Genomic DNA, 21516 nt, shown 5'->3' with positions numbered 1-21516 from the left:
AAGGCGCCCCATGGACCTGTTTTTCTCCCTGAGATCCACACCTCGGGCACAAAGCTGGCGTTGCCAGGGCATGTTGGTGACGTGGCCCCGGGGACAGGCGGTTTCACACCTGCTCTTCCAGCCCCAATGCCTTTCCCAGCCTTGGGAAGGCCTCGCGGGCTCTGAGGCTGTGTGTGTAAGATGGCCGGGGCTCGTGGCTGCTCCTGGAAAAACAAGTGTGCCGGCCGGGAAGGTCCTTGGAGGGCACCCTCCTTTCACAGACGAGGAAACAGGCCCGAGGGGAAGGGGCTTGTCCGGGATGACAGGACAGGGACGGTCTCCTGACCACAGCGAAGGGCCCGTCACCCCCCCCCCCCCGGGTGCTGCAGTAAGGCGGCTGCCTGGGTCACCTTTCCCCAGCACCCAGCACAGTGGGAACCCCTGACGCCCCCAGGAGGCATCTCCTTTTCACAGGTGAAGGGAACGGGCTCAAAGTCACTACGCCCAGATCCCCGATTGCCTAGAACCTTCCACACCTTGTTAGAGGCCATCGGTGTGGGGGCCACTCGCCCTTGGTCACAGGGGTTCGCAGCGCGGCCAGCCCAGGGTGTGACCAGACTGACCAAGCGTGTGACCCAGGCGGGCCGGGCCTGCGCATGCGCAGGACCGCGGGCGGCCGTGAACGCGCGGGCACCGGGCAGGGCGCGTGCGTGGCGGTCCCGAACTCCAATTGGCTCCCGCGGGCCGGGGAGGCGGGGCTTGCGGCGCAGCGCTTCCTCTGCCCGGGCTTCCGCGTCGCAGCCCGGGAGCTGGAGCCCGAGGCGGGGAGTCGGAGTCCTGGCGGGCGGTCGACCCGAACCGGAGCCGGGGGTCAGAGTCCAGGCAGCAGCCGGGGCTGAGGCGGCTGGCACTGCGTCCCTGCGAGGTGAGAGCGCGGCGACGTCTGCGCCGGCCCCCTCCGAGGTTGCGCGGTGCCCTCCCTGCCTGGGCTGGCGGCGAGCCGAGCTTCCACCCGCTCCTGACCGTCAGGCCTGACCCCTCCCACCAGCCCTGACCTGGAGCTAGTGAGGACCCCCGTCGCCACCCCTCTCGCTGCACACCAGCGCCTCCGCCACCATTCGCTTTCGCAGATCAGCCCCGGACCCCTTCCTTCCTCAGTGAGAGGCCCCCAACCTTCGACCCCCAGTAACTGCTCTTTCTCTTTCCCTCCGCAGATGGACGGGACAGAAGGCAGTGCCGGGCAGCCCGGCCCCGCTGAGCGGTCCCATCGAAGCAGTGTGTCCTCCGTGGGAGCCCGAGGTGGGTTCCTGTCCCCATCTCCCCGCTATACCTTTCTAGGGCCCCAGCCCCGAGGGAGTGGCCCTGGCTCCTCATCTGTTCCATTAAAGAGAATCTGTGTTAATTAACAAATAAGATATGTTGAGGTGTGGAAGAGTGACCCAAGTCTATCAGAGGTCCTGGGTACTGTTACTAGGCTACAAGTTGGGTACTCTTTTTTTTAAAAAAAAATTTAATTGATTTTTAGAGAGAGAGAGAGAGAGAGAGACATTGATTCGTTGTTCCACGTATTGATGCATTCATTGTATGTGCCCTGACCCGGATCAAACCCACAACCATGGCATATCAGGATGCCACTCTAACCAACTCTGCTCCTCGGCCCTGGCTGGTACTCTTCTTGAATCTCCCTTCCCTCATTTGTAAAATGAGCTTGTCACACGTAGCTGTGCAATTCAAAAGTCTTATGAATGAAAAGTGACACATTCACTTTCTTTGTTGGATTTCTTTTACACAAACACCCTTTTGAAAGGGATCATTATTTTCATCTCATAGGAAGGAAATTGGGCCTTGGAGAGGTTGTGTCAAGGATACCAGACCTTCAGTGCCTTGTTTTCCCTGCCTGAAAAGTGGCTCTGAATCTCGGCCTCCTGGGGATTATTTTATGATCTCCCAAGAAAGTAGCTGCTGCCTCCAGCGAGGCTCGGTGGTTGAGCGTTGACCTATGAACCAGGAGGTGACAGTTCAATTCCTGGTCAGGGCACATGCCCGGGTTTCGGGCTTGATCCCCAGTAGAGGGGGTGCAGGAGGCAGCTGGATCAATGATTCTCTCTCATCATCGATGTTTCTCTCTCTCCCTCTCCCTTCCCTCTGAAATCAATAAAAATACATTTTTAGAAAAAGAAAGTAGCTGTAGGGGAACAGACTGGGTATCTAAAAAGCACCTTCCCTTGTATTAATGATAAACTACGCCCTCGCCTTCCCCTCATTTGGTTCACAGCCACTCTGTGAGGGAGGGGTGTTAGCCCTGCTTTACGGGTGAGGCAGCCTAACTCACACTGACCTGCTGAGGTCAGCCAGCTAGCCAGGAGCGGGCCGAGGACTGGAACCGGGATATACTGGCCTCCACGCTCAGTGCTCCTTCAGGGTAGCTGCGGTTCCAGGGTTGGGGGTTTGAATCTGGCTGCTCTTCCAAGGGTCTCCCTGTGGCTCTGGGCTCCAAATAGGAATCCCAGAGGCTGTCACAAGGGAAGGCTCAGCTTGTTCTTCCCCTGGCCTATCCTGAAAGCCATGGTATTGCGTTCTGAGGCTTGAGTTCAAAGGAAGCTGAGCCCTGGATCTTGCTTTGCCCTGGGGTGTCCTTGAATCCTCAGTTGTCATCTTAGCCTGGGCCAGAGAGAGAGACAGCAACTTGCCCTAGGACAGTGGTCGGCAAACTCATTAGTCAACAGAGCCAAATATCAACAGTACAACGATTGAAATTTCTTTTGAGAGCCAAATTTTTTAAACTTAAACTTCTTCTAACGCCACTTCTTCAAAATAGACTCGCCCAGGCCGTGGTATTTTGTGGAAGAGCCACACTCAAGGGGCCAAAGAGCCGCATGTGGCTCTCGAGCCGCAGTTTGCTGACCACGGCCCTAGGATAATAGTGGGTCCCCAGCTCTCCCCCTCCCAACCTGATACACCAACTGCTGTAACCTGATGGATTGAGCCTATCTGCCTTCATCCCCACCGATGGAATGTTCTCCTTCATGGAAGAAGCACAGAACAGTCCTTGGGGCCGCCAGGGGAGTGTGTGGCCAGCCCTAATTTGAACCTTTGGGGGTTAGGGACAGTCCCTGGGGCGGAGTTGCTGGATTTCTGGGTGGCTTGAGCATCTTGAGTAAGTCCTAACAGACAGCATCTTCACAGGGTCCTTCAGGGACTCTCTCGAATGTAGCCTAGGCCCCCCATGGGTGTGGAGTGGGGGCTCCCGCCCCAGCGGGACGTGCCTGTGCCTGCGCGCTGGCCCAGCTGACCCTGCCTGGCTTCCGTTGCAGCAGCTGATGTGCTGGTGTATCTGGCGGATGACACCGTGGTGCCCCTGGCCGTGGAGAGCCTGCCGTCCCTCAGTGCCCACGAGCTGCACCGCGCCCTCCGCGAGGTCCTGCAGCTCCCGGACATTGCCCTGGAGGTCTTCGCACTCTGGCTGGTCTCCCCTCTGCTGGGTAAGGCTTGGCAGCGAGAAGCCCAGGCGGGAGGGTTGGAAGGTTGCTGATCAGCTTCCAGAACCTGTGGCCGCTGTCCGTCAGGGAAAGGCGGGACTTGTGTGGGTCCTGGAGCTGTCTGCCCACCCTTTTGAGGACCCAGAGCCCTGAGGGCATGCCTGGCTCCTCTGCCCCATCTCCTTTCTGCGGGTGGCAGAGGCGGGGCCGAGCTGCCAGCAGCCTCAGCAGTCTGGAGCCTGGGGCAGGAGACGGGAGACAGGGAGGGAAGGGTCTGCATGCGCCGAGCACGTGGTCTGTGCCGCCACCTGAGCTGGCATTTCCTGAGCAGAGTTTCACCTTATCCTCATGGCCCAGCCCTGACTTGCAGATGTCGAAATTGAGGTTTGGGGTGGTGGGACCAGCGAGAGGTAGGACAACGTCAGAGCAGAAGCCTGGGTGGCCCCCAGCTGACCTCTTTGAACTGCATCTGCTCTTGAGGGCAGGGAGCAGGGTGGTCATCAGCCCGGGAAGCTGCCACCGCTGACGAGACTTTTCCTGAGGCTGGGAAGGCAGGACGAGTGGGGACTGACTGCCCTGCCGCCGGGCCTCTGGCCGGCCTGGGTTCTGGCCTGTGACCACCAGTGTCCTGCCCTTTCAGGCTGAGGTTCCCAAGACGGGGATGTTGCGGGATTGAGGGCAGTGGCTCTCCAGACCTCAGGCCTGGGAGGGGAGGGCTGGGGTTCCCTGGGCCTCTGAATAGGGCCTCCAGCCTCCTGGCTTGGACAGGGGGAGGGCCCGGGGAAGGAAGCACCCCACCTGGAGCCAGGGCCAGGCATGTTTTCTGAGCTTAAACTTTCTCTTTCCTTGTAGAGGAATAGGGACAAGAAGGGGGTGACTGGTGGGAGTGGGTGGGGGGACACATATGTAATACCTTAATCAATTAAAAAAAAAAAGGGGGTGACTGGTCCCAGGGGCCCCTAGTGGCTGGGGTTTGTGCCTCTACCCTGGTGGGGGTTATCAGCTAGCTTGGTGGGAGAGTGGGTGCCTGTCCCTCCCACACCCTGCCCAGCAGTTGGAGCTTCCTGCCCAGCTGCTGCTCTCGCCCACCCTCTTCCTGCTGACCATTCTCCTCCGGCTGCTCCCCACCCGGCTCAGCTGCCCCTCCTTCGCCCTCCAGGCTGCTGGGCAGGACTGTGGGCCCCTGGGCTTGTGTCTTTGAAAAGCTGGGGGGGGGGGGGTTCCGTGACCGGCCCTGCCCCGGGCTCCTGGCCCTACAGCTGGACAAGGCTTGTTCCCTCCTCCCACTTCCTCCGCCCCCTCCTTCCCCATCACATTCCTGCTCCCCCTCATGGAAGTGAATGGCCCGCCTGTGTGGCCCTGTGGCCTGGTCGCCCTGGGGACCTGCCTCGTCCAGGAGGAGGGCGGCTAGAGGCCCCAGCACGAAGTCAGTGCCCACTTTGTTCCCTCGCTGGGCTCAGGGAGGCTGAAAGGCCACTTCAGCTTTGACTCGGCCCCTCAGAACTTTGCCCCACCCCCACCCCCAGAGCGGGTGAGCACTCACGGATGCCCAGGGCTGTGAGGCAGGGAGGGGGTGCCGTCTGCCAAAGCTGCTCTTCCTTTGAGCTGGATGTTTGGAAGAGTTTGGCCTTCTCAATGCCATTGTCACTCTCCATGGAACAGGGCTCCAGGGACAGTCTGTCTGTCTGGGTGACAGTTTCCAGGCAGAAGGGCCCCGTCTGGAAGTGGGTCAGACCACGGGTCAGCATAGTCCTGTTCTGAGAATGGACGTTCTCTGAGCTGCTGGGCCTGGAGTTTAAGGCTGGTCGGGGCTGGGCCATAGGCGGAAGGAAGCACCCTTGCCTCAGGTCCTCGCCTCCAGTGTGTCCAGGGGGCGCAGCTGGTCAGTTACCTCATTCATCTCACAGGTGCGTGCAGCGCCCACCCCTCGTCTGGACAGCCATCTAGAGGCTGGGATTACAGTGGGGAACAGGGTCAGAGGTGTGCCTGCTCCCAGGGAACCTGCAGTCTGAAGTGAGGGGCAGCTAGCCGGTGTGGCTCAGGGGATAGAGCATCAGCCTGCGGACTGAAGGGTCCCAGGTTCTATTCCGTTCAAGGGCACATGCCCTGGTTGTGGGCTCGATCCCCAGTAGGGGGCATGCAGGAGGCAGTTGATCAGTGATTCTCACTTATCATTGATGTTTCTATCTCTTCCCTCTCCTTTCCTCTCTGAAATCAATAAAAATATATTTAAATAAATAAATAAAAATGTGGAGCAGGAGGCTCAGTGGGCAGAGCTCTGTTCTGGTTCAGCCACTAACTCTGATGGCCTTGGGCAGGCCCTGTCCCTCTGGGCTTCAGTGAGTGTGCTCAGAGGGTCCGGCCGAGCGTGTGGGGTTGAGGGAGCCCTTCCTGGAGGGAGGGGGTGCTGCTGCACGTGGCATGTTCCCCTGGGGAGTGGTGGGGCACGGGGGGGTTACACGTGGGTGTAGCCAAGGATCTAGGTTGGAAACGAGGGCCTTGGAGCACCAGGAAATCTGGACCAGAGAAGTCATGGGCGAAGAAAGGGATGTCAAGAAGCTGAGTGCAGCTTGGCTGGTGTGGCTCAGTGGTTGAGCGTCGACCTGTGAACCAAGAGGTCCCGGCACATGCCAGGTTGCCGGCTCAATCCCCAGTAGGGGGCTTGCAGGGGGCAGGCGATTGTTGTTTTTCTCTCTCCCTCTCCCTCTCTGTCGCCTTTTCCTTCTCCCTCTCCCTTCCTCTCTCTCTCTAAAAATCAATTTTAAAAAATTAAAGTGGCAATTATAAAAAAGAAGCTAAGTGTAGGGGTTGGGTAGAAGGCTGTAGGCAGGGAGGGAGGCCACTTTCGAGGCTGTGGCTACTGTTTTGCATTAGGATGAGGATCCAGATGGAAGTCCGGGGAACAGAGACAAGGACCCTTGTCAACAGGCTGGCAGGACAAGGCGCCCGGCCCTGTGGTGGGAGGGGCGAAGGAGGAAGATAAGGGTCAGGAGGCAGGGGTAGCTAGTTGATGGAGTGCATATTGCCATCCCCCCGCCCCCTGGCAGTCATCCTCAGTCATTACCAGATGGTCTTGAAAATGGCCTCAGACTTCTCCCAGGCTGCGCGCTACGTGTACAGATGAAACTGCTGTGTCATTCCTGGACTGAGCTGTTGAGTCCTGGGCCGGCTGACAGTTGGGGTTGAGGGGCGTGTGGTGAGGGCCCCTGGTGGCCAGGGGTACAGCAGTGACCGGACAGGGCGCTCCTGCCCTCAGGGCACTCAGGCTCGGGGAGCACCGACAGTGCGGTGATGTCAGCTAGTGCTGACCACTGTAAAGTCAACCAAGTGGGGTGCAGTTGGTGTGATAGGTGACGGAGGGGCTGCCTTAGTTGAGGGCCCAGGGAGGTGACACTTGAACTGAGACCCAAGCCAACCAGCCATGTGAGGTCCTGGGGGAAGGGTATGAGGCAGGAGGAACAGCAAGTGCAAAGGCCTCAGATGAGCTGGGAATGTTCGAGTGAGTGAAGGAGGCCGGAGTGGGAGAGGGAGCAAGAGAAGGGGAGGGGGGGGGGGAGCGGGTGGCCTGGCATCTGTGGGCATGGAGGCCAGGAGTGTGCAGGTCGGAAGGTCAGCTGGAGCTCCCCGGGGAGAGGCTGGAGGTGGGGGCTGGTGAGGGGGAGACCCAGGCTTTGCCAGGGCCAGGGGAGGGCAGCCCCTGATTCTCAGTTACCAGCTTCGGGCTCTGCTTCCTAATGGCAGTGCCGGCTGCACCTGTACCGCCACCCCACACCCGCCCTCCGCGCAGCCTCGGCTCCGGCCTACCCTGGCGCAGTAGAGAACAGTCAAAGGCTGCCTCTGCTGTGTGACTTGGAACAAGCAACCTAACCTCTCTGAGCCTCGTTTTCTCTCTGGATGCAGTGAGGATGGGGCATTGCAGGGTGTACCCCTAAATGGTTCTGGACTTTTCGTGCCTGCTGGGTTGACATTGACCATGACTCCGTCATGTTGCGGAGGGGCGGGTGGCAGTTGCGCTTGAGTGTGCCTCGGGCCGTGCACTCGCTGTTCCTCCCGCCGCCCTGGCAGAGGCTGCATGGCCGCTTCCCTCTCGCCTGCAGAGGTGCAGCTGAAGCCCAAGCACCAGCCCTACAAGCTGGGCCGCCAGTGGCCAGAACTGCTGCTGCGCTTCACCGACGCCCCGGACGATGACGTGGCCACAGGTGAGGTGCTCCTGCGGCCCCATCTCGGGGCCACCTGGGCTGGGGCACTGGCTCCCTGGCCCCGTCAGCCTCTCCTGGCAGGGGAGCCGGGGACCTGGGGGGAGCCCAGGAGAGGATGGGCTGGGAGGTCAGCGAGCTTGTCGAGATAACCACACCCCCCACTCCGCACAGCCCTCAGGCTTTCTCAGTCATGGTTGGTGAGCCTGGGGGTCGGGGACTGGCCAGTCGGGAGAGGGCTGGGCAGTGACCCCAGCCTCTCCCCCCAGATGAGCCTTCCCTGCAGTTCCGAAGGAACGTGTTTTTCCCAAAGCGGAGGGAGCTCCAGGTGAGGCCGCGAACCCCAGGCAGGTCTGGTGCCCTGTGTTCAGCCTCCCCTTGTCCCTAGATCCCTGGCCTCTGGTGCCCTGACCTAGCTGAGCAGCCCCTCCCTGCCACACAGGTCCACGACGCGGAGGTCCTGCGGCTGCTCTACGAGGAGGCCAAGGGCAACGTGCTGGCGGCGCGGTACCCCTGCGACGTGGAGGACTGCGAGGCCCTGGGCGCCCTGGTGTGCCGCGTGCAGCTCGGGCCCTTCCAGCCGGGCCAGCCCACGGCCTGCACCTTGAGGTGAAGGCCAGCGTGGCTGAGGCAGGGGTGCAGGGTGGGAGGGTTGCCCCAGAATCCTCCTTGCAATTGGTCTTAGGTCTTGCAGGGTCCCGGCGTCAGGAGGCCTCCGCCCGAGGGCTGGCCCTGACAGTGACTGTGGGTGAGGCCTCCCCTCTCTGAGCCTCCTTTTCCTCGTCTGCCCTGGGCTGAGGGGCCCGTCGGGGAGGCGGGTGAAGTACGTCTGTGGGCGCCCCCAGCCCGAGGAGCCCTAGGTGTGCCTGAGGAGCCAGCCTCCACCTGAGGTCGGGAGGGAGCTGGGCTTGCTTATTGTGGTCACAGTTAGGGACTGTGTGGGGGCACCCATGATGACAATGCCCACGGAGACCCCCCTCACGCCGCCCTGCTGCTGGGCCTCTCCTCCCCCTCCCTTCCCCATGGCCGGGCTGTGTGGTCCTCCGGAAGCCAGCAGGGACCGCCCCTCTGTCAGAAACAGCTGCAGGGATACTTGTTGGACACACGCTGTGCCCTTCCGTGGGTGTAGACACCAGTGTCCTTAGGTTACACGTGGGAGGCCGAGGCTCGGCGAGGGCGCTCAGCGCTCCAAGACCGAGGCCAGCTGTGGCCTATGCAGAACCCCGGTGTGCGGCCTGGAGTCCCGGGCTGCCCGGTGGGCGGGACAGTCACGCCCAGGCTCTTCCCTCCTCTGTGTGAGTGAAGTGCCCTCTTGCACGAACCTGCACCCGTGGACTGTAGGGTGGTGTTTGCTTACACCCTGTTGGGCAGAATAAAACATTGGTAGCTCTGGGCCACTCGTACCATTTTTGGTTGTGAAAGTCCCACTAGTTCAGGGATCCACATCTCCCTTACTCACCACCTGATGTTGCTGTGGAACTCTCCAGCCACAGCCTGGTCCCGGGGCGGGCCTGGCTTGGGCTCTTCTCTCCATCTCCCGACTTTCCCTTCAGGCCTCTCTCCCGTCAGGTGTGCTGTTGAGATGGCAGCAGTGGGATCCCTTGGCAGCTCATGTCTGCCCCCGCCCCCCACCCCCGCCCCCGTGAGCGTGTCCGAACCTAAGGACCTTGGCATGTCAGCCACGGAGCCTCATGCTGAGCCTCATCTTCCTCCCTCCACAGGGAGAAGCTGGACTCCTTCCTCCCTGCCCACCTGTGTAAGCGAGGCCACGGGCTCTTTGCTGCCCTCCGGGGCCGTGGGGCCAAGGCTGGGAGCAGCGAGCAGGGCCTGCTCAGCGCCTACCGCAAGGTGAAGGAAGTGGTCAGCAGCGACAGCGAGCCTGAGGCATCCCTGAGGCCCCACTACCAGGCCTACCTCACCAAGTGCCACGAGCTTCCCTACTATGGGTGAGCACCGTCCCAGGCAGCCGCGGCCCTGGGGGCTCCTCTGTCCCTGAGACGCTCGCTAGATACCCAGGTGGCTGTTCCGAGTAGGCGTTTTGGTTTCTGGGTCTAGAGTTCGGTGGTAACTGGTGAGTCATCAGCACGTGGATGGTGTTTGAAAGCAGGGACCCAAAGGGACGGTCAAGGAGGTGCGTGTGGACGGAAAGAGGACCCCAGCCAGCCAGGCGGGAGGGTCTCTGCAAGCCAAGCAAAGGGAGGTGTCAGGGAGGGAGTGACCAAGCATCCCATGCTGCTGCTTCACGGTCAAGTTCGACATGTCCTGTGTGGCTGACGGTTGCTCTGGCTCCAGCATCGTGGAGGAGGCAGCGGGTGGAGGAGAAAGAAGAACTTGGAGGCAGTGAGTGTAGCCAGCTTTCCCAAGGAGCCATGCTGCGGAATGAGCAGCGTGTGGGTGCGGTGGGGACAGAAGGTTTTTAATTCAGTGACAGGCACAGTGTGTGCTGATCGGGGTGGCCCAGTAGAGTGACAGCTTGAGATGAGGGTGGCGAGTGGCCCTTCTGGTTGCTTCAGTTTCCCCAGCCCTCGGCCAAGCCTGTGACGTCTCCCCGGCGTGGCACTGCGGGCGGTGATGGAGGCTGCGCTCAGTAATTGCAGGTGGTGAGCGCTTGTCTTCAGTCCTGCCCACTGCGCCGGTGCAGGCAGTGACAGAGGTGGGACTACCTAGGACTCTGGCTTAGCCAAGGGCAAGGCGGGAGGGCCAGGGCAGCCACAGGAGCGGAGAGGACACGGCCAGGCAGGAGGGAGAGGCTGGCAGCTCAGTGGGTGGCATCCTAAGGCCACTCACCCTTTCTCCTTCTCTGTGCCAACCCCTGAAGCTGCTTCCCTGGGCAGTTCCTGCCCCTCCTGGGCCCCAAGCAGGTGCGGCCTTGACCCCCTCTCTGCTGCTGAAGGCAGGGGCTCTCCCGGCCCTGACACGGCCTGGCCACCTCCAGCAGCTCAGCCCTAGTTCTCGGGCTCCTGGTGGCTCTGTCCACACCTGGATTCATGCTCTTCCCTCTGTCTGTGGTGGCCCCTCTGTGTGCCGCTCAGTTCCACCTCCTGTCCTGTTCAAACCCTCCTGTCCTGCACACCAGCTCCGATGCCACCACCTCCAAGCCTTCTCCCTCCCCTGGGGCGCGTTTCCCTTTAGCCTCCAGTCACCCGAAGGGCCTGGCAGAGCACTCGCTGGAGGATGAACCACAATGCTGAGCCGTCTGCCTGGTGCTGAGGGACCGGCTGACCCCAGCTCCCCCTGCCCAGGTGTGCCTTCTTCCACGGCGAGGTTGACAAGCCGGCCCAGAGCTTTTTGCACCGGGGCGGACGGAAGCCGGTGACGGTCGCCATCAGTCTGGAGGGTGTGCATGTCATCGACAACAGGGAGAAGGTACCTCCAGCTCCTCCATGATGGGACCTGGGGGTCTCAGTGGAGAGGAGGGGAGTGGGGTCCTTACCCAGGCCTTCCGGGTTTCCCTGGGCCTGCGGTTGACCTTGGGGCAGGGTGGGTGGCCTGTCCGAGAGGACCCCTCCCTCCCTCGGATGTCCCTGGGCTTCACTGTCATCCTGCGGGCTTCTCTGGGTCTGCTCTGGGTCAGCCCAGTGTGCTGGGCAGTGGCTGCCCGGGCAGGGAGGCTGCGGCTGGGAGGAGGCCTCTGACTAGAGCGACCCTGACAGGCCTGGCTGTTCTGCCCTCCGATGGCGGGAGACCAGCTGCTGGTTTTCCAGAAATGCCCAGGACCAGGAGCCCTCCTGGGCGGCCCGCGTCCTGCTTCTCACCTGCATTGGCTGCCTGTGGTGAAGGTGGTGTTGGCAGCCGCCCTGTGGGCAGCGTCTCTGCACCTGCTCAGGCGCCCCTCCGCAGCCAGCAGAACAGTTTGCTCAACTCCTGGTCTCCCCTCCCCACTTGCCTCTTCCCGCACGTGACTACCCTGTTGGGCTTGACCCGCTGGTGAGACGCACTGTGGTTAGGGTGTCTCATCCTCCCCGGACCCCGCCCCCTTCCAGGGTCTGATGGGAGCAGGGACCCCTCTCCCTGGAGAAACTCACGAATTCAGACTCAGCCTTGGAGTTAAACAGCCAGGAGTCCCCTTCTGCTGGCGCCGAGCCAGGTGGGGCAGGGGAGCAGAGCTCTGCCCAGGGGTCAAGCTCTGCCTCCTGCGGACCAGCACGTCCTGCTGGGCCTGCGTTTCCAGGAGCTGTCCTGGGACCACACGTCCCCCGAGGAGGAGGAGTCTGTCCTGTGGCTGGAGTTCGATGGCAGCAATGAGGGCACGCCCGTCAACAAGCTGCTCAAGATCTACTCCAAGCAGGTAGTGGGGTGGCCGCACTGGGGTGGGGCTGGGGGGGATAGGCTCAAGGGGGCCCAGCCTGTTGGAGGCTCCAGGCTGGCAAGGAGGTGAAAGGGCCGTTGAGGTCCAGGGGACCGGGGCGCTGGCTTCTACAGCCTGAGCCACCCTCGCGAGTTAGCTGGGCCTGGCCTGAGTGTCACACACACCGGTGGCGGCTGTGTTGAGGGCTTCCCAGTGCTGTGCGACCACCCACACCAGCTCCCTCTGTCCTTGAGGCCCCCTGAGAGCTGGCTGCTCTGAGACACGGGGCAGGCACAGAAGGGTTAGGGCCCCTCTGCACCTGTGCCACCATTGACTGTCCAGTTCATTCAGCACCAGGTCTTCCACCCCACCCCAGCCTGCCCCTCTCCCCTCATCATGGAGAGCCGCCCCTCCCACAGGGCCAGTCAGCATGGTCTTCCTCTCCTGTCCTCTCAGCCCTCTGCAGGTAACAGCGCCCCAGGGACTCTCTCTGAAAGCACACATCCCCGGCCCTCCTGCCCCGCCTGGGGCCCTAGACCTTGCACACATCCCACGGCTTTCCACTCCGTGCCTCCCTTCCCGTCCCTCACTCCTTTGCAGCCAGCCTGCTCCCTGCCCTCCCCCTGCGCCCTGCCCTCCCCCTGCACCCTGCCCTCCCCCTGCTCCCTGCCCTCCCCCTGTACCCTGCCCTCCCCCTGCTCCCTGCCCTCCCCCTGCACCCTGCCCTCCCCCTGCACCCTGCCCTCCCCCTGCTCCCTGCCCTCCCCCTGCTCCCTACCCTCCCCCTGTGCCCTGCCCTCCCCCTGCACCCTGCCCTCCCCCTGCTCCCTGCCCTCCCCCTGCACTCCCCTGCTCTAAGCCCAGCAGACTGCCTTGCCTGCATGGTGCACATGTGTCTGTCTTCCTTCTCTCTCTCAGCTTGACTCTGTGCTCCTGGAGACCCCTCTCTGTCTCCTGCTGTGGCTCCCTGACCTCTGACCTCTCTGTCTCCTGCTGCGGCTCCCTGACCTCTGACCTCTCTGTCTCCTGCTGCGGCTCCCGACCTCTGGCCTGTCCCCTGCTGGCCCTCCTTTCCGGGGCCTCTCCAGGGACTTCTCTCCCTGCTTATGTCCAGGAGCTCTTCCCTCTCACGGCTTTGACTACTCCGTTATCCCCATCTTTATTCTGATGACCATAAATGTTACATTACTACTTTAGACCTCTTTTTTAAGTAAATGTTGTATCGAATTATAATATACAGAAAAGTACCCAAATCCTAAGTGTGTAACTCAGTAGATTTTCCCAAAACAAACCCATGTGCCACCTTTCAGATTAGGAAGGAGAGCCAGGACCCTAGGAGACCCCTCAGGCACCCTTCCAGCCCTTCCCCACTGAAGAACCCCCCCACACACGCTCCTGACTTAGATCACGCCAGAGTCATTCTGTCTGCCTGCGAACCTTCTAGCAGCGGTTCCCCCAGTGTGTCCCTGTGGCTGGTTTCTCGCTCAGCATTGAGTCCGTGAGCTCCTCCTTGACTCCTCCATTGTGTCGCTGATGGACCCTGGTTTCTCGTTTGGGGCGGTTGCAGGCAGTGCTGCTTATCTGGTCCACACAGGAGTGCAGTGGCTGCGTCACAGTGGGCCGCGCTCAGCTTTTGTGGACACTGCCAGTTTCCGAAGCGGATGTGCCAGTCTGCACGCTGCAGGGGTAGATGAGAGTTGATGAAACAAGCTCCAGCACCTACTGTTACCAGTCTGTGGGGGGGGTTGTTTTGTTTTGTTTTAAATTTTTATTGATTTTAGAGAGTGAGGAAGTGGGAGAGAGAGAGAAAAACGATGTGAGAGCTAAACATTGATCAGCTGTCTCCTGCTCACGCCTTAACCAGGGATCGAACCACAACTTGGGCATATGCCCTGGCCAGGCATTGAACCAACAACCTTTCAGTGCCCAGGGCAGCACCCAACTGAGCCATGTGGGCCAAGGCAATCAGTCTTTTTGTGGTCATTTTAGCCACTCTGGTGGGTGAGTAGCAGTATCTCCTTATAATTATTTTCTTTTGTTTTTTATTCAACTTCATTGAGGCATAATTTACAATAAAATGCATCCATTTTAAGAGTGAGTTTTGACAACTACCACCACCACAGACAAGCTGTTTGTATCTTCCTTGAGGTGAAATGCCTATTCACATTTTTTTTTTTAAGAGAAAGCAAGAGAGAGAGAGAGAGAGAGAAGAGAGAAACATTGATTGGTTGCCTCCTGCACAAGCCCCAACTGTGGATTGAACCTGAAACCTGGGTGTGTGCCCTGACCAGGAATTGAACCCGCCACCTTTCCGTGTGTGGGATGACACTCGAACCAACTGGGCCGCACCAGCCATTCACATCTTTTGCCCATTTTTTATTGGCATTATTTCTGTCGCCACGTGGGGTGGATTGCTGGGTTATATGATAGACATGTGACTGGCTTTGCTGGACACTCTCAGACTGTTTCCTAAGTGACTGTCCTATTTGTGTTTGCACCCGTGTCTGGTGGTTCTGGTCCCTCTGCGTCCTTGTCAGCACTTGGTACTGTCAGTTTCATTTGCTTGTTTGTCATTCTCATTACTTTGTAATAGTGATATGTCATGTGTGTGGGGTTTTGTGTGTGTGTGTGTGTGTGTTTGTTAATCGTAACCCAGGGATATTTTTCCATTGATTTTTAGAGAGAGTGGAAGGGAGGGAGAGAGAAAAACATCGATGTGAGAGAGACGCATTGTGGTTTTAATTGGCATTTTCCTAACAGCTAATGATGTGACCATCTTTTCATGTATTTATTTGCTGTCCATACATCTCTTTTGATGGAGTGTCTGTTCAAATGGTTTGTCCTTTGTCTATTGAGTTATTTGTTTTCTTATTGAGTAGTGAGCTTGTTACATAGTCTGCATACCAGTCCCTTCACAGATGCGGGTTTGCAGGAGTGTTCTTTCGGTCTGTGTCTTGACTTCTCGTTTTCCTAACAATGTCTTTTCAGAAATATTTTTAAGTCATCCAGTTCATTTGTTTGCCTTGTCTCCATTTATTGGTCTTTGATTTATTTCACTAATAAGTTTTTGGCATATAAATCTTATACATCTTCTATTAGATTTATCCCTAAGTATTTCTTTTTTCTTTTTTTTCTTTTTGGTGCTATGCAGCTTTTTGAAACTGTATAGTAGGTGGTATGTTTTAAGCTTCAATAACTTCAATTTCCAGGTGTTGATTGTGGTATATAGAAATGCAGTTGCTTCTGTTATCCACACGTCGTTATGTCCCTTAAGCTTGTTAAACTCACTCACTAGTTCTAGTAGTTTTTTGTAGATTTTCTCTGTTGACAGTTTTGTCATCTGTGAATAGGGACAGGTGTATCTGACTTCCCAATCTGCATGCCTCTTGTCTTGCCTGATGGCAGTCACTCGGGCCTCCAGTAGAGTTGAGTCCCTGCGAGCAGACGTCCTTGAGTTGCTGCTGATCTTAAGAGCGTTCAGTCCCGCTCTCATACGTGTGATGTTAGCTGTGGGTTTTTCATAGATGAAAAGGAAGTGCCCTTCTGTTCCTGGCTTGGTGAGTTTTATCGTGAATGGGTATTAAATTGTGTTGAATGTGGCTGTTGTAATGGCTGTGCTCAGGAGCGTCACGCTGTGCTAGAGGAACTTGGAGGGCTTTCCTTTGTGCTTGCAGCTCAGGGCCCTCTGTCCCGCCTGCCCAGCCCAGCCCACTGTCCACTCTCCCTTGGTGGGGAAAAGGAGGCAGGTCTGGAGAACAGGACGCTGGCTCTTCCTTCTGGACCATGCAGGGTTTGGGCCCAGGGTGGGTAGGCAGGTCTGGACCACATCTGTCACCAGGGGGCCACCCCACTCCCCACAGTGGGTTCTCTTCTTAGGAGTCCCTGCTGTATCTCACTGCCTACAGCAGTGCCTGGCACAAGGTGGGCCCCCAGTAAACGTGTTGCTTGACAGGAACACCCCTCACCGACATCTGAGCACTTTTTCTTTTATATCAACACTAATGGCCCGGTGCACGGATTCGTGCACATTGAAAGGAAATTAATTAGAAGAAATGTTTTAATATCGCTATTCGCCCTTTATAATAGAAGTGTCAACCAAATTCACGATCGACAGTGACAGATCAAAACACACATGTGCGATTGGCGCCAGCGAGAGCTTTATATGTATCGCGCATGCGTGAGTCAACTTAGCCTTTTATATATATAGAATAAACTTAATTAGACCTGCTTTCTGATGTAGCTAAACTTTTTCCAGCCCAGTGAAGCACCCCAACTTCTCTTTCAGGTAATTGTCAGCAACACAGCAGTAAATATCAACACAAAGCAGATTATTGTAGATCACGCAGGGTGAAATATTTAACTGCAGCAGTGTTTGACTATATTCTGCACAGTGAGAAAATCTGAAGGTATTTTCAAGGTCCACCATTTCTTACTTCTTTTAAACTTTATAAATCTTCATTTTCTGGCTAATGAAAAGAAAATAGGATTCCACCAAGTCTGCTATCTACCTACTCCAGGACTTCTGTGAGGGTCAAAAGAGATGAGGCACGGGAAAACGCTTACTTCACAGACATTTGGTAAAGTGTAAAGTGTTGGCACCTGGCTATAAAGCAAGTCATATTCTTGGGCTGAAGAAACTCCAAGGAGGCTAGTTGCTAGGGAGAGGAAGCCAGGCGTTGCTACGTGACATCATTACCCGGCACCCACAGCGACCGTTTCTGGGCTGGCTGGGCTGGGCTGAGCTGGGCTGGGCTGTGGGCCACATTTTGCGCCATGGGGTCTCGGCAGTGTTGGCTGCAATTTGATGGGCTGTTGTTTCAGGGTGGTGGCGGGGCCTGTGTCCCACTTGGGGGAAGCTGAGTGTTGCTTTGTTGGCGTCAGGTCTGCAGTGCTGTTTCTTTGTAAATGGCCAGTGTGTCAAGGCAGCTCCTGCTTTGAGCGTCTCCTCCCTGGTGGTCAGTGTGCATCATAGCGACTGGTTGGATGGTTGGAGGGACACTTAGCATATTGGCCTTTTATATATATAGACTAGAGGCCTGGTGCACGAAAATTCATGCACTCTGGGGGGGATCCCTCAGCCCAGCCTTTGCCCTTTCTGTGCAGCCTGGGAGCCCTTGGGGGATGTCCCACTGATGGCTTAGCCGCAGTCTGGCCTCCCTCTGTGGGAGGTGACTGGTGGGCCAATTGGGGGATGGCACCGACTGGCGAGCAGCCGGCCCCACCCCCCATCGCCCTGCCGCCACCACCAGTGACCTCCTCTGCGGAAGGCGACCTGCAGGGCGATCGGGGGATGAGCAGCCGCCCCCACCCCATTGTCCCTCTGTCACCGCTGGTTGCTGCTGCCCCCCAGTTGCCATCCCCTCCCTCTGCCTTCTGGCACCTGTCTTGGCTGGCCTGGCACCTCCTGCTCACTGGCCCTGCTCCCCACCGATCATCATTCCACCATTCGATCGATTTGCATATTAGGCTTTCATTATGTCGGATGTGTTGTTTCACATTTGTTGAGAAGGCTTCACTTTTGAAGAATGTGCTCAGTGGGAGCCGCCCACCCCTCCCCCATGACCTCACTGCCGCCTTCCTCCCCTCATGGGCCTGCAGGCTCTTTCCGGCCAACACGCATGCAGTTCCTTCAGCGCAAAGGCCTGCCTGGCCCCGTCTTCTACGCCTCTCATCCTCTCCATAGCAGCGGCCCGCTGCCTTCCCAGCCTGTGCCTCCGAAGTAGAATGTTCTCTTTCCCACCCACCTCCCAGACCTGGACCCCTACTCACCCACCAGGACAGACCCCTAACATCACCTCAGGTGGGACGCCTGCCCTGCCCGCTGGCCCGCAGAGCGCCTGCCCCCACTTGCTTTCTTGTGTGAATGGTATTTGTTTCCTCATGTGCCTCCCCCACCAGAGAGGGGCAGGGACGTCCATCTGGTTCCTCTCGCTCTGCAGGGGCTGAAAGGCCGGGCCTGGCCCTGGCTCCCCCTCAGTCCTCACGCTGGCCTCTCCCCTCCCCAGGCTGAACTGATGAGCAGCCTCATCGAGTACTGCATCGAGCTGAGCCAGGCCTCAGAGCCCGCTGCCCCCCAGGAGGGTGCCTCCGGTCCCTCCTCCGCCCCCGGCTCCTTGCCACCTCCCACTCAGCGCCCCCAGCTACGCAGACAGGGCAGCGTGGTGTGCAGCCGGATCCAGCACCTCGCCACCATCGACTATGTGGAGGAGGGTGAGTGACCTCTTCATGGTAAAACATGCCGGCCACGGGGAGCTCGAGGGGAGGGCGGGCTGAGAGCCTCTGGCTGAGAGGAGAGCTGGGTGTGAGCGGCACAGCTGCGCTCTGTGATCCCAACAGAGGCCTCTGGGGTCCTGGCGGTAAGAGTCCTGCTCTGCCCCTTCTCACTGCTGCGTCCACAGACGTGGCCACTCGGGACTGTCCCGACGTGAAGACTAGAAACTCCCAGTGTCTGCACTGTGGGTCCTGGAGCAGGTCCTGGATCAGAGGACACTGGAGGGACTGGTGAAGTCTGCATTGCCACTCACAGAGGAGGCCCGTCGTTTCTGCACCACCGGGCATGCGGACACTGGGAGTTTGTAGTCTCACAGCTGAGAGGCAGTGAGTGTTACTGTCCAGGGCAGGCGTCCTCAAGCTACGGCCCGCGGGCCACATGCGGGTGTTTTTGCCGTTTTGTTTTTTTACTTCAAAATAAGATATGTGCAGTGTGCATAGGAATTTGTTCGTAGTTCTTTTTAAACTATAGTCCGGCCCTCCAACGGTCTGAGGGACAGTGAACTGGCCCCCTGTTTAAAAAGTTTGAGGACCCCTGGTCCAGGGAGAGATGCGCGGGTTGCTGTTTGAATTCTAGTGAAATTGGACCATTTTTATGTGCATGATCATTTATGTTTTCTTCATGAATTACTGTTCACTTATGTTGCCTGTTTTTCTTTTTTTGCTTGATTTTTTAAAATTAACATCTATTAACATGGCATATATATTGTAATTAATGAACCAATATTGATATCGTTTTTGGGTTTTTTTATTGATTTCAGAGAGGAAGGGAGAGGGAGAGAGAGATAGAAACATCAATGATGAGAGAGAATCATTGATCGGCTGCCTCCTGCACACCCCACACTGGGGATCAAGCCTGCAACCCAGGCATATGCCCTGACTGGAATCGAACCCGGACCTTTCAGTCCGCAGGCTGACACTCTATCCACTGAGCCACACCAGCGAGGGCTGGTTCTCGTATTATTAACTGAAGTCCTTAGTGTAGCCTCATGTCTCTTTAGTCCATGAACCATGTGGACCCCAGAGTGCTCAGTTGTCACGTGTCCTTGGGCTCCTCTGGGCTGTGACCGTTTCTGACTTTCCTGTTGATGACCTTGGCAGCTGGGGCGGGCAGGGGGGCTGGTCAGGGACATTGTAGGGGCCCCTTCACTGGAGTTGGATGTTTTTCTCAGGATTAGACTGGGCTTCCGGCTTGGGGGGAGGAGGATCACAGAGGGGGAGTGCCACTTTTGTGTTGACCTTGGTCACCTGCTTGAAGCTGGGAACTTGTAAGCGTTCTTACCCTTGCTGAGCTCACCTTCAGCCGTCCTGTAGGTTCAGGTACTTTGTTTCTTTGGTCTGTTCTGGAATAGGTTTTAGCAAAAGCTCCTCAGGCACCACGCTGGCCCAGCATCAAACTCAAACACTGATTTGCCTCTGGTTGGGGCTGGTAACACGCCCACCCACCACCCGTCACTGGTGGGAGAGTTGGGTGGGAGAGTGAGGCCAGAAAGTGGGCAGGTGTGGAGAGGGGAGCTCAGCCCTGGGGGCTGGGCCTCCCCAGGAAGCCCTGTCCTCAGTGCGGTCCTCGCTCCCCGACAGGCGAGCAGATCAGGCCGGTGAAACCGAAGCGCACCACGTCCTTCTTCAGCCGGCAGCTCTCCCTGGGCCAGGGGAGCTACACCGTGGTGCAGCCCAGCGAGCGCCCGGAGCAGAGCTGAGACCCTGGCGCCAGTGCCGGCAGGAGGAGGGCGCAGGGAGGGCAGGGCCGGGTGTGGCCCTCGAGTTGGAAGAAGGCTACCTCGACGTGTGGAGCAGGGACTTCTGTGCTTGGGATGGTGCCAGGCTGTGCCCCGCTGGCTCAGGGATCCCCCCGGTCCCTCTCGCAGCCTGCCCTTCCGCACTGTGGGCCCCGCTGCCATCTCAGGACCATCTGGTCAGGCCCCAGTCTCCCCCTTTCACCCAGGGACTCGCCTGTGTGCCCCTCTCAAGATGGACAGCGTTTCCTGCTCTGAAGCCCCCACTGGCGGCTCCCACGGCAGGAGGTCAAGGACTAGGGCTTGGGACCTGCAGGTCCAGCGTGTGTCTTTGGTCCATTCCCTGGACTTTGGTGACCACATCCCCGCAGTTCGTTGGCCGGCATTCCACGTGTCCTGCCAGGCGGGCCGTCCCTGGCGGGGCGGGCCGGGGCCTCCAGAGCTGAACCACGGCTGGTGGCAGGACCGGGAGGAGAGGCCCGCACTCATGCCCTCCCTGGATGGATGGAACTGGAGGGAGCTGGGCAGGGCCCAGTTCAGCAGGGGGCACCCTGTGCCCTTCACTCAGGCCTCTGTGGGCAGGAGACACTGGCCAGAAAGTGCCTCTTTGCTAGTTTTGGTGACATCACTGTGCTGGAGGGCTGTCCGGGACCAGCAGGCCCACCAGACCCCCACGCCCCACTCGGAGAAGCTCCCAAACCCCCGGGCTTCAGGTTTGTTTTAGTTTTTACTCATCAGCTTTGGTTCCTTGAAGCCAGTAAACTCTGGGGCAACTCAAGAGAACGCCACCCCCTCAGAGCCCGGCTCCCCCGCAGCGGTGGCGTGTGCTTCCCATCAGGGGGCCGGCCATGCGGGAAGCCCCATCCCAACAGCCGGTCTCCTCTTTCTTGGGAACAAATGGCCGAGGTGAATGTGGCGCTGGAGGCCAGCCCAGGAGCTCCTCCCCGGCCCTGGGGCTCCTCTGTGGGGGGCCTGGCTCGGCTTCCTGGGACTTTCCGCAGGGAAGAGGCGCCTGCTCAGCCAGCTCAGGGCTCGCTTTGTCTCCCCTTCTTGGCGGGACGTGGGCGAGGAAACGCCAACCGCCTGTCTCCAAATGCCAGAGCCACCTCCTCCCTTGGTGACATTGGAACTCTCCAGGTGTTTGAGGTGGGCTTGCCTCGGGCAGCAGGGATCCTTATTTGTCATAATAAAAGGTGTCCCAGCCTGGAGTCACCGGCTGCCCAGCCCCTCTGGCTCCCAGCCCTCTGGCCTTCTAGTCCACTCACTGTTTTGATGCCAAGTGAGTTCTTATCTGATGGGCCCAGGGGGCCTGTGGGTGTGGCGGGCGTGTGTGGACACAAATTACTTGTTTTTACTCTTGTCTTTCTCCTGTTTTCTAAGCATCCATTGTGTCTTAACCTTTTCTGCCTGTCCTTTGGGACAAAGCCTTTTGCTAAATGTCCTTTGAAGATTCTGATTGTTTTGTACCATGTGACTTATTAATAATAAAATCTGTTTCCAGAACTGGTGTTTGTGAGTGAGTAATGGGAGTGTTGGTCACAGCCTGGGAGCTGGTCACAGCCGGGTGT

At 58.4% G+C, this 21516-nt stretch overlaps 1 protein-coding gene across 2 annotated transcripts; it reads left to right on the top strand.

The window, feature by feature from the left end:
- Positions 1–750: 750 nt before the first annotated feature.
- On the top strand, positions 751–21451 carry FRMD8 (FERM domain containing 8). Of its 2 annotated transcripts, none has more exons than XM_054724872.1 (11): positions 751–904; positions 1194–1278; positions 3297–3461; positions 7556–7657; positions 7924–7982; positions 8097–8263; positions 9376–9600; positions 10897–11020; positions 11799–11942; positions 17948–18152; positions 19794–21451. In XM_054724872.1, the coding sequence occupies exons 2-11, from the start codon at positions 1194–1196 to the stop codon at positions 19910–19912; spliced, it is 1395 nt and encodes a 464-aa protein (XP_054580847.1). In that variant the 5' UTR covers positions 751–904; the 3' UTR covers positions 19913–21451. The 2 variants fall into 2 exon arrangements, with proteins under 2 accessions (XP_054580847.1, XP_008159664.1); XM_008161442.3 differs by having other exon boundaries at positions 3294–3461.
- Positions 21452–21516: the final 65 nt, after the last annotated feature.

The sequence above is a fragment of the Eptesicus fuscus genome, chromosome 13, assembly GCF_027574615.1.
Source record: "Eptesicus fuscus isolate TK198812 chromosome 13, DD_ASM_mEF_20220401, whole genome shotgun sequence".
Taxonomy (NCBI): Eukaryota; Metazoa; Chordata; class Mammalia; order Chiroptera; family Vespertilionidae; genus Eptesicus; species Eptesicus fuscus.
This window is presented reverse-complemented; position numbering and strand designations above follow the sequence as displayed.

Coding starts and splice junctions, on each gene's coding strand:
- FRMD8 (XM_008161442.3), top strand. CDS start 1,194: ATGGACGGGACAGAAGGCAGTGCCGGGCAGCCCGGCCCCGCTGAGCGG. Junction 9,601..10,896: donor CACGAGCTTCCCTACTATGG/GTGAGCACCGTC, acceptor CCCCCTGCCCAG/GTGTGCCTTCTTCCACGGCG. Junction 11,943..17,947: donor TCAAGATCTACTCCAAGCAG/GTAGTGGGGTGG, acceptor TCCCCTCCCCAG/GCTGAACTGATGAGCAGCCT.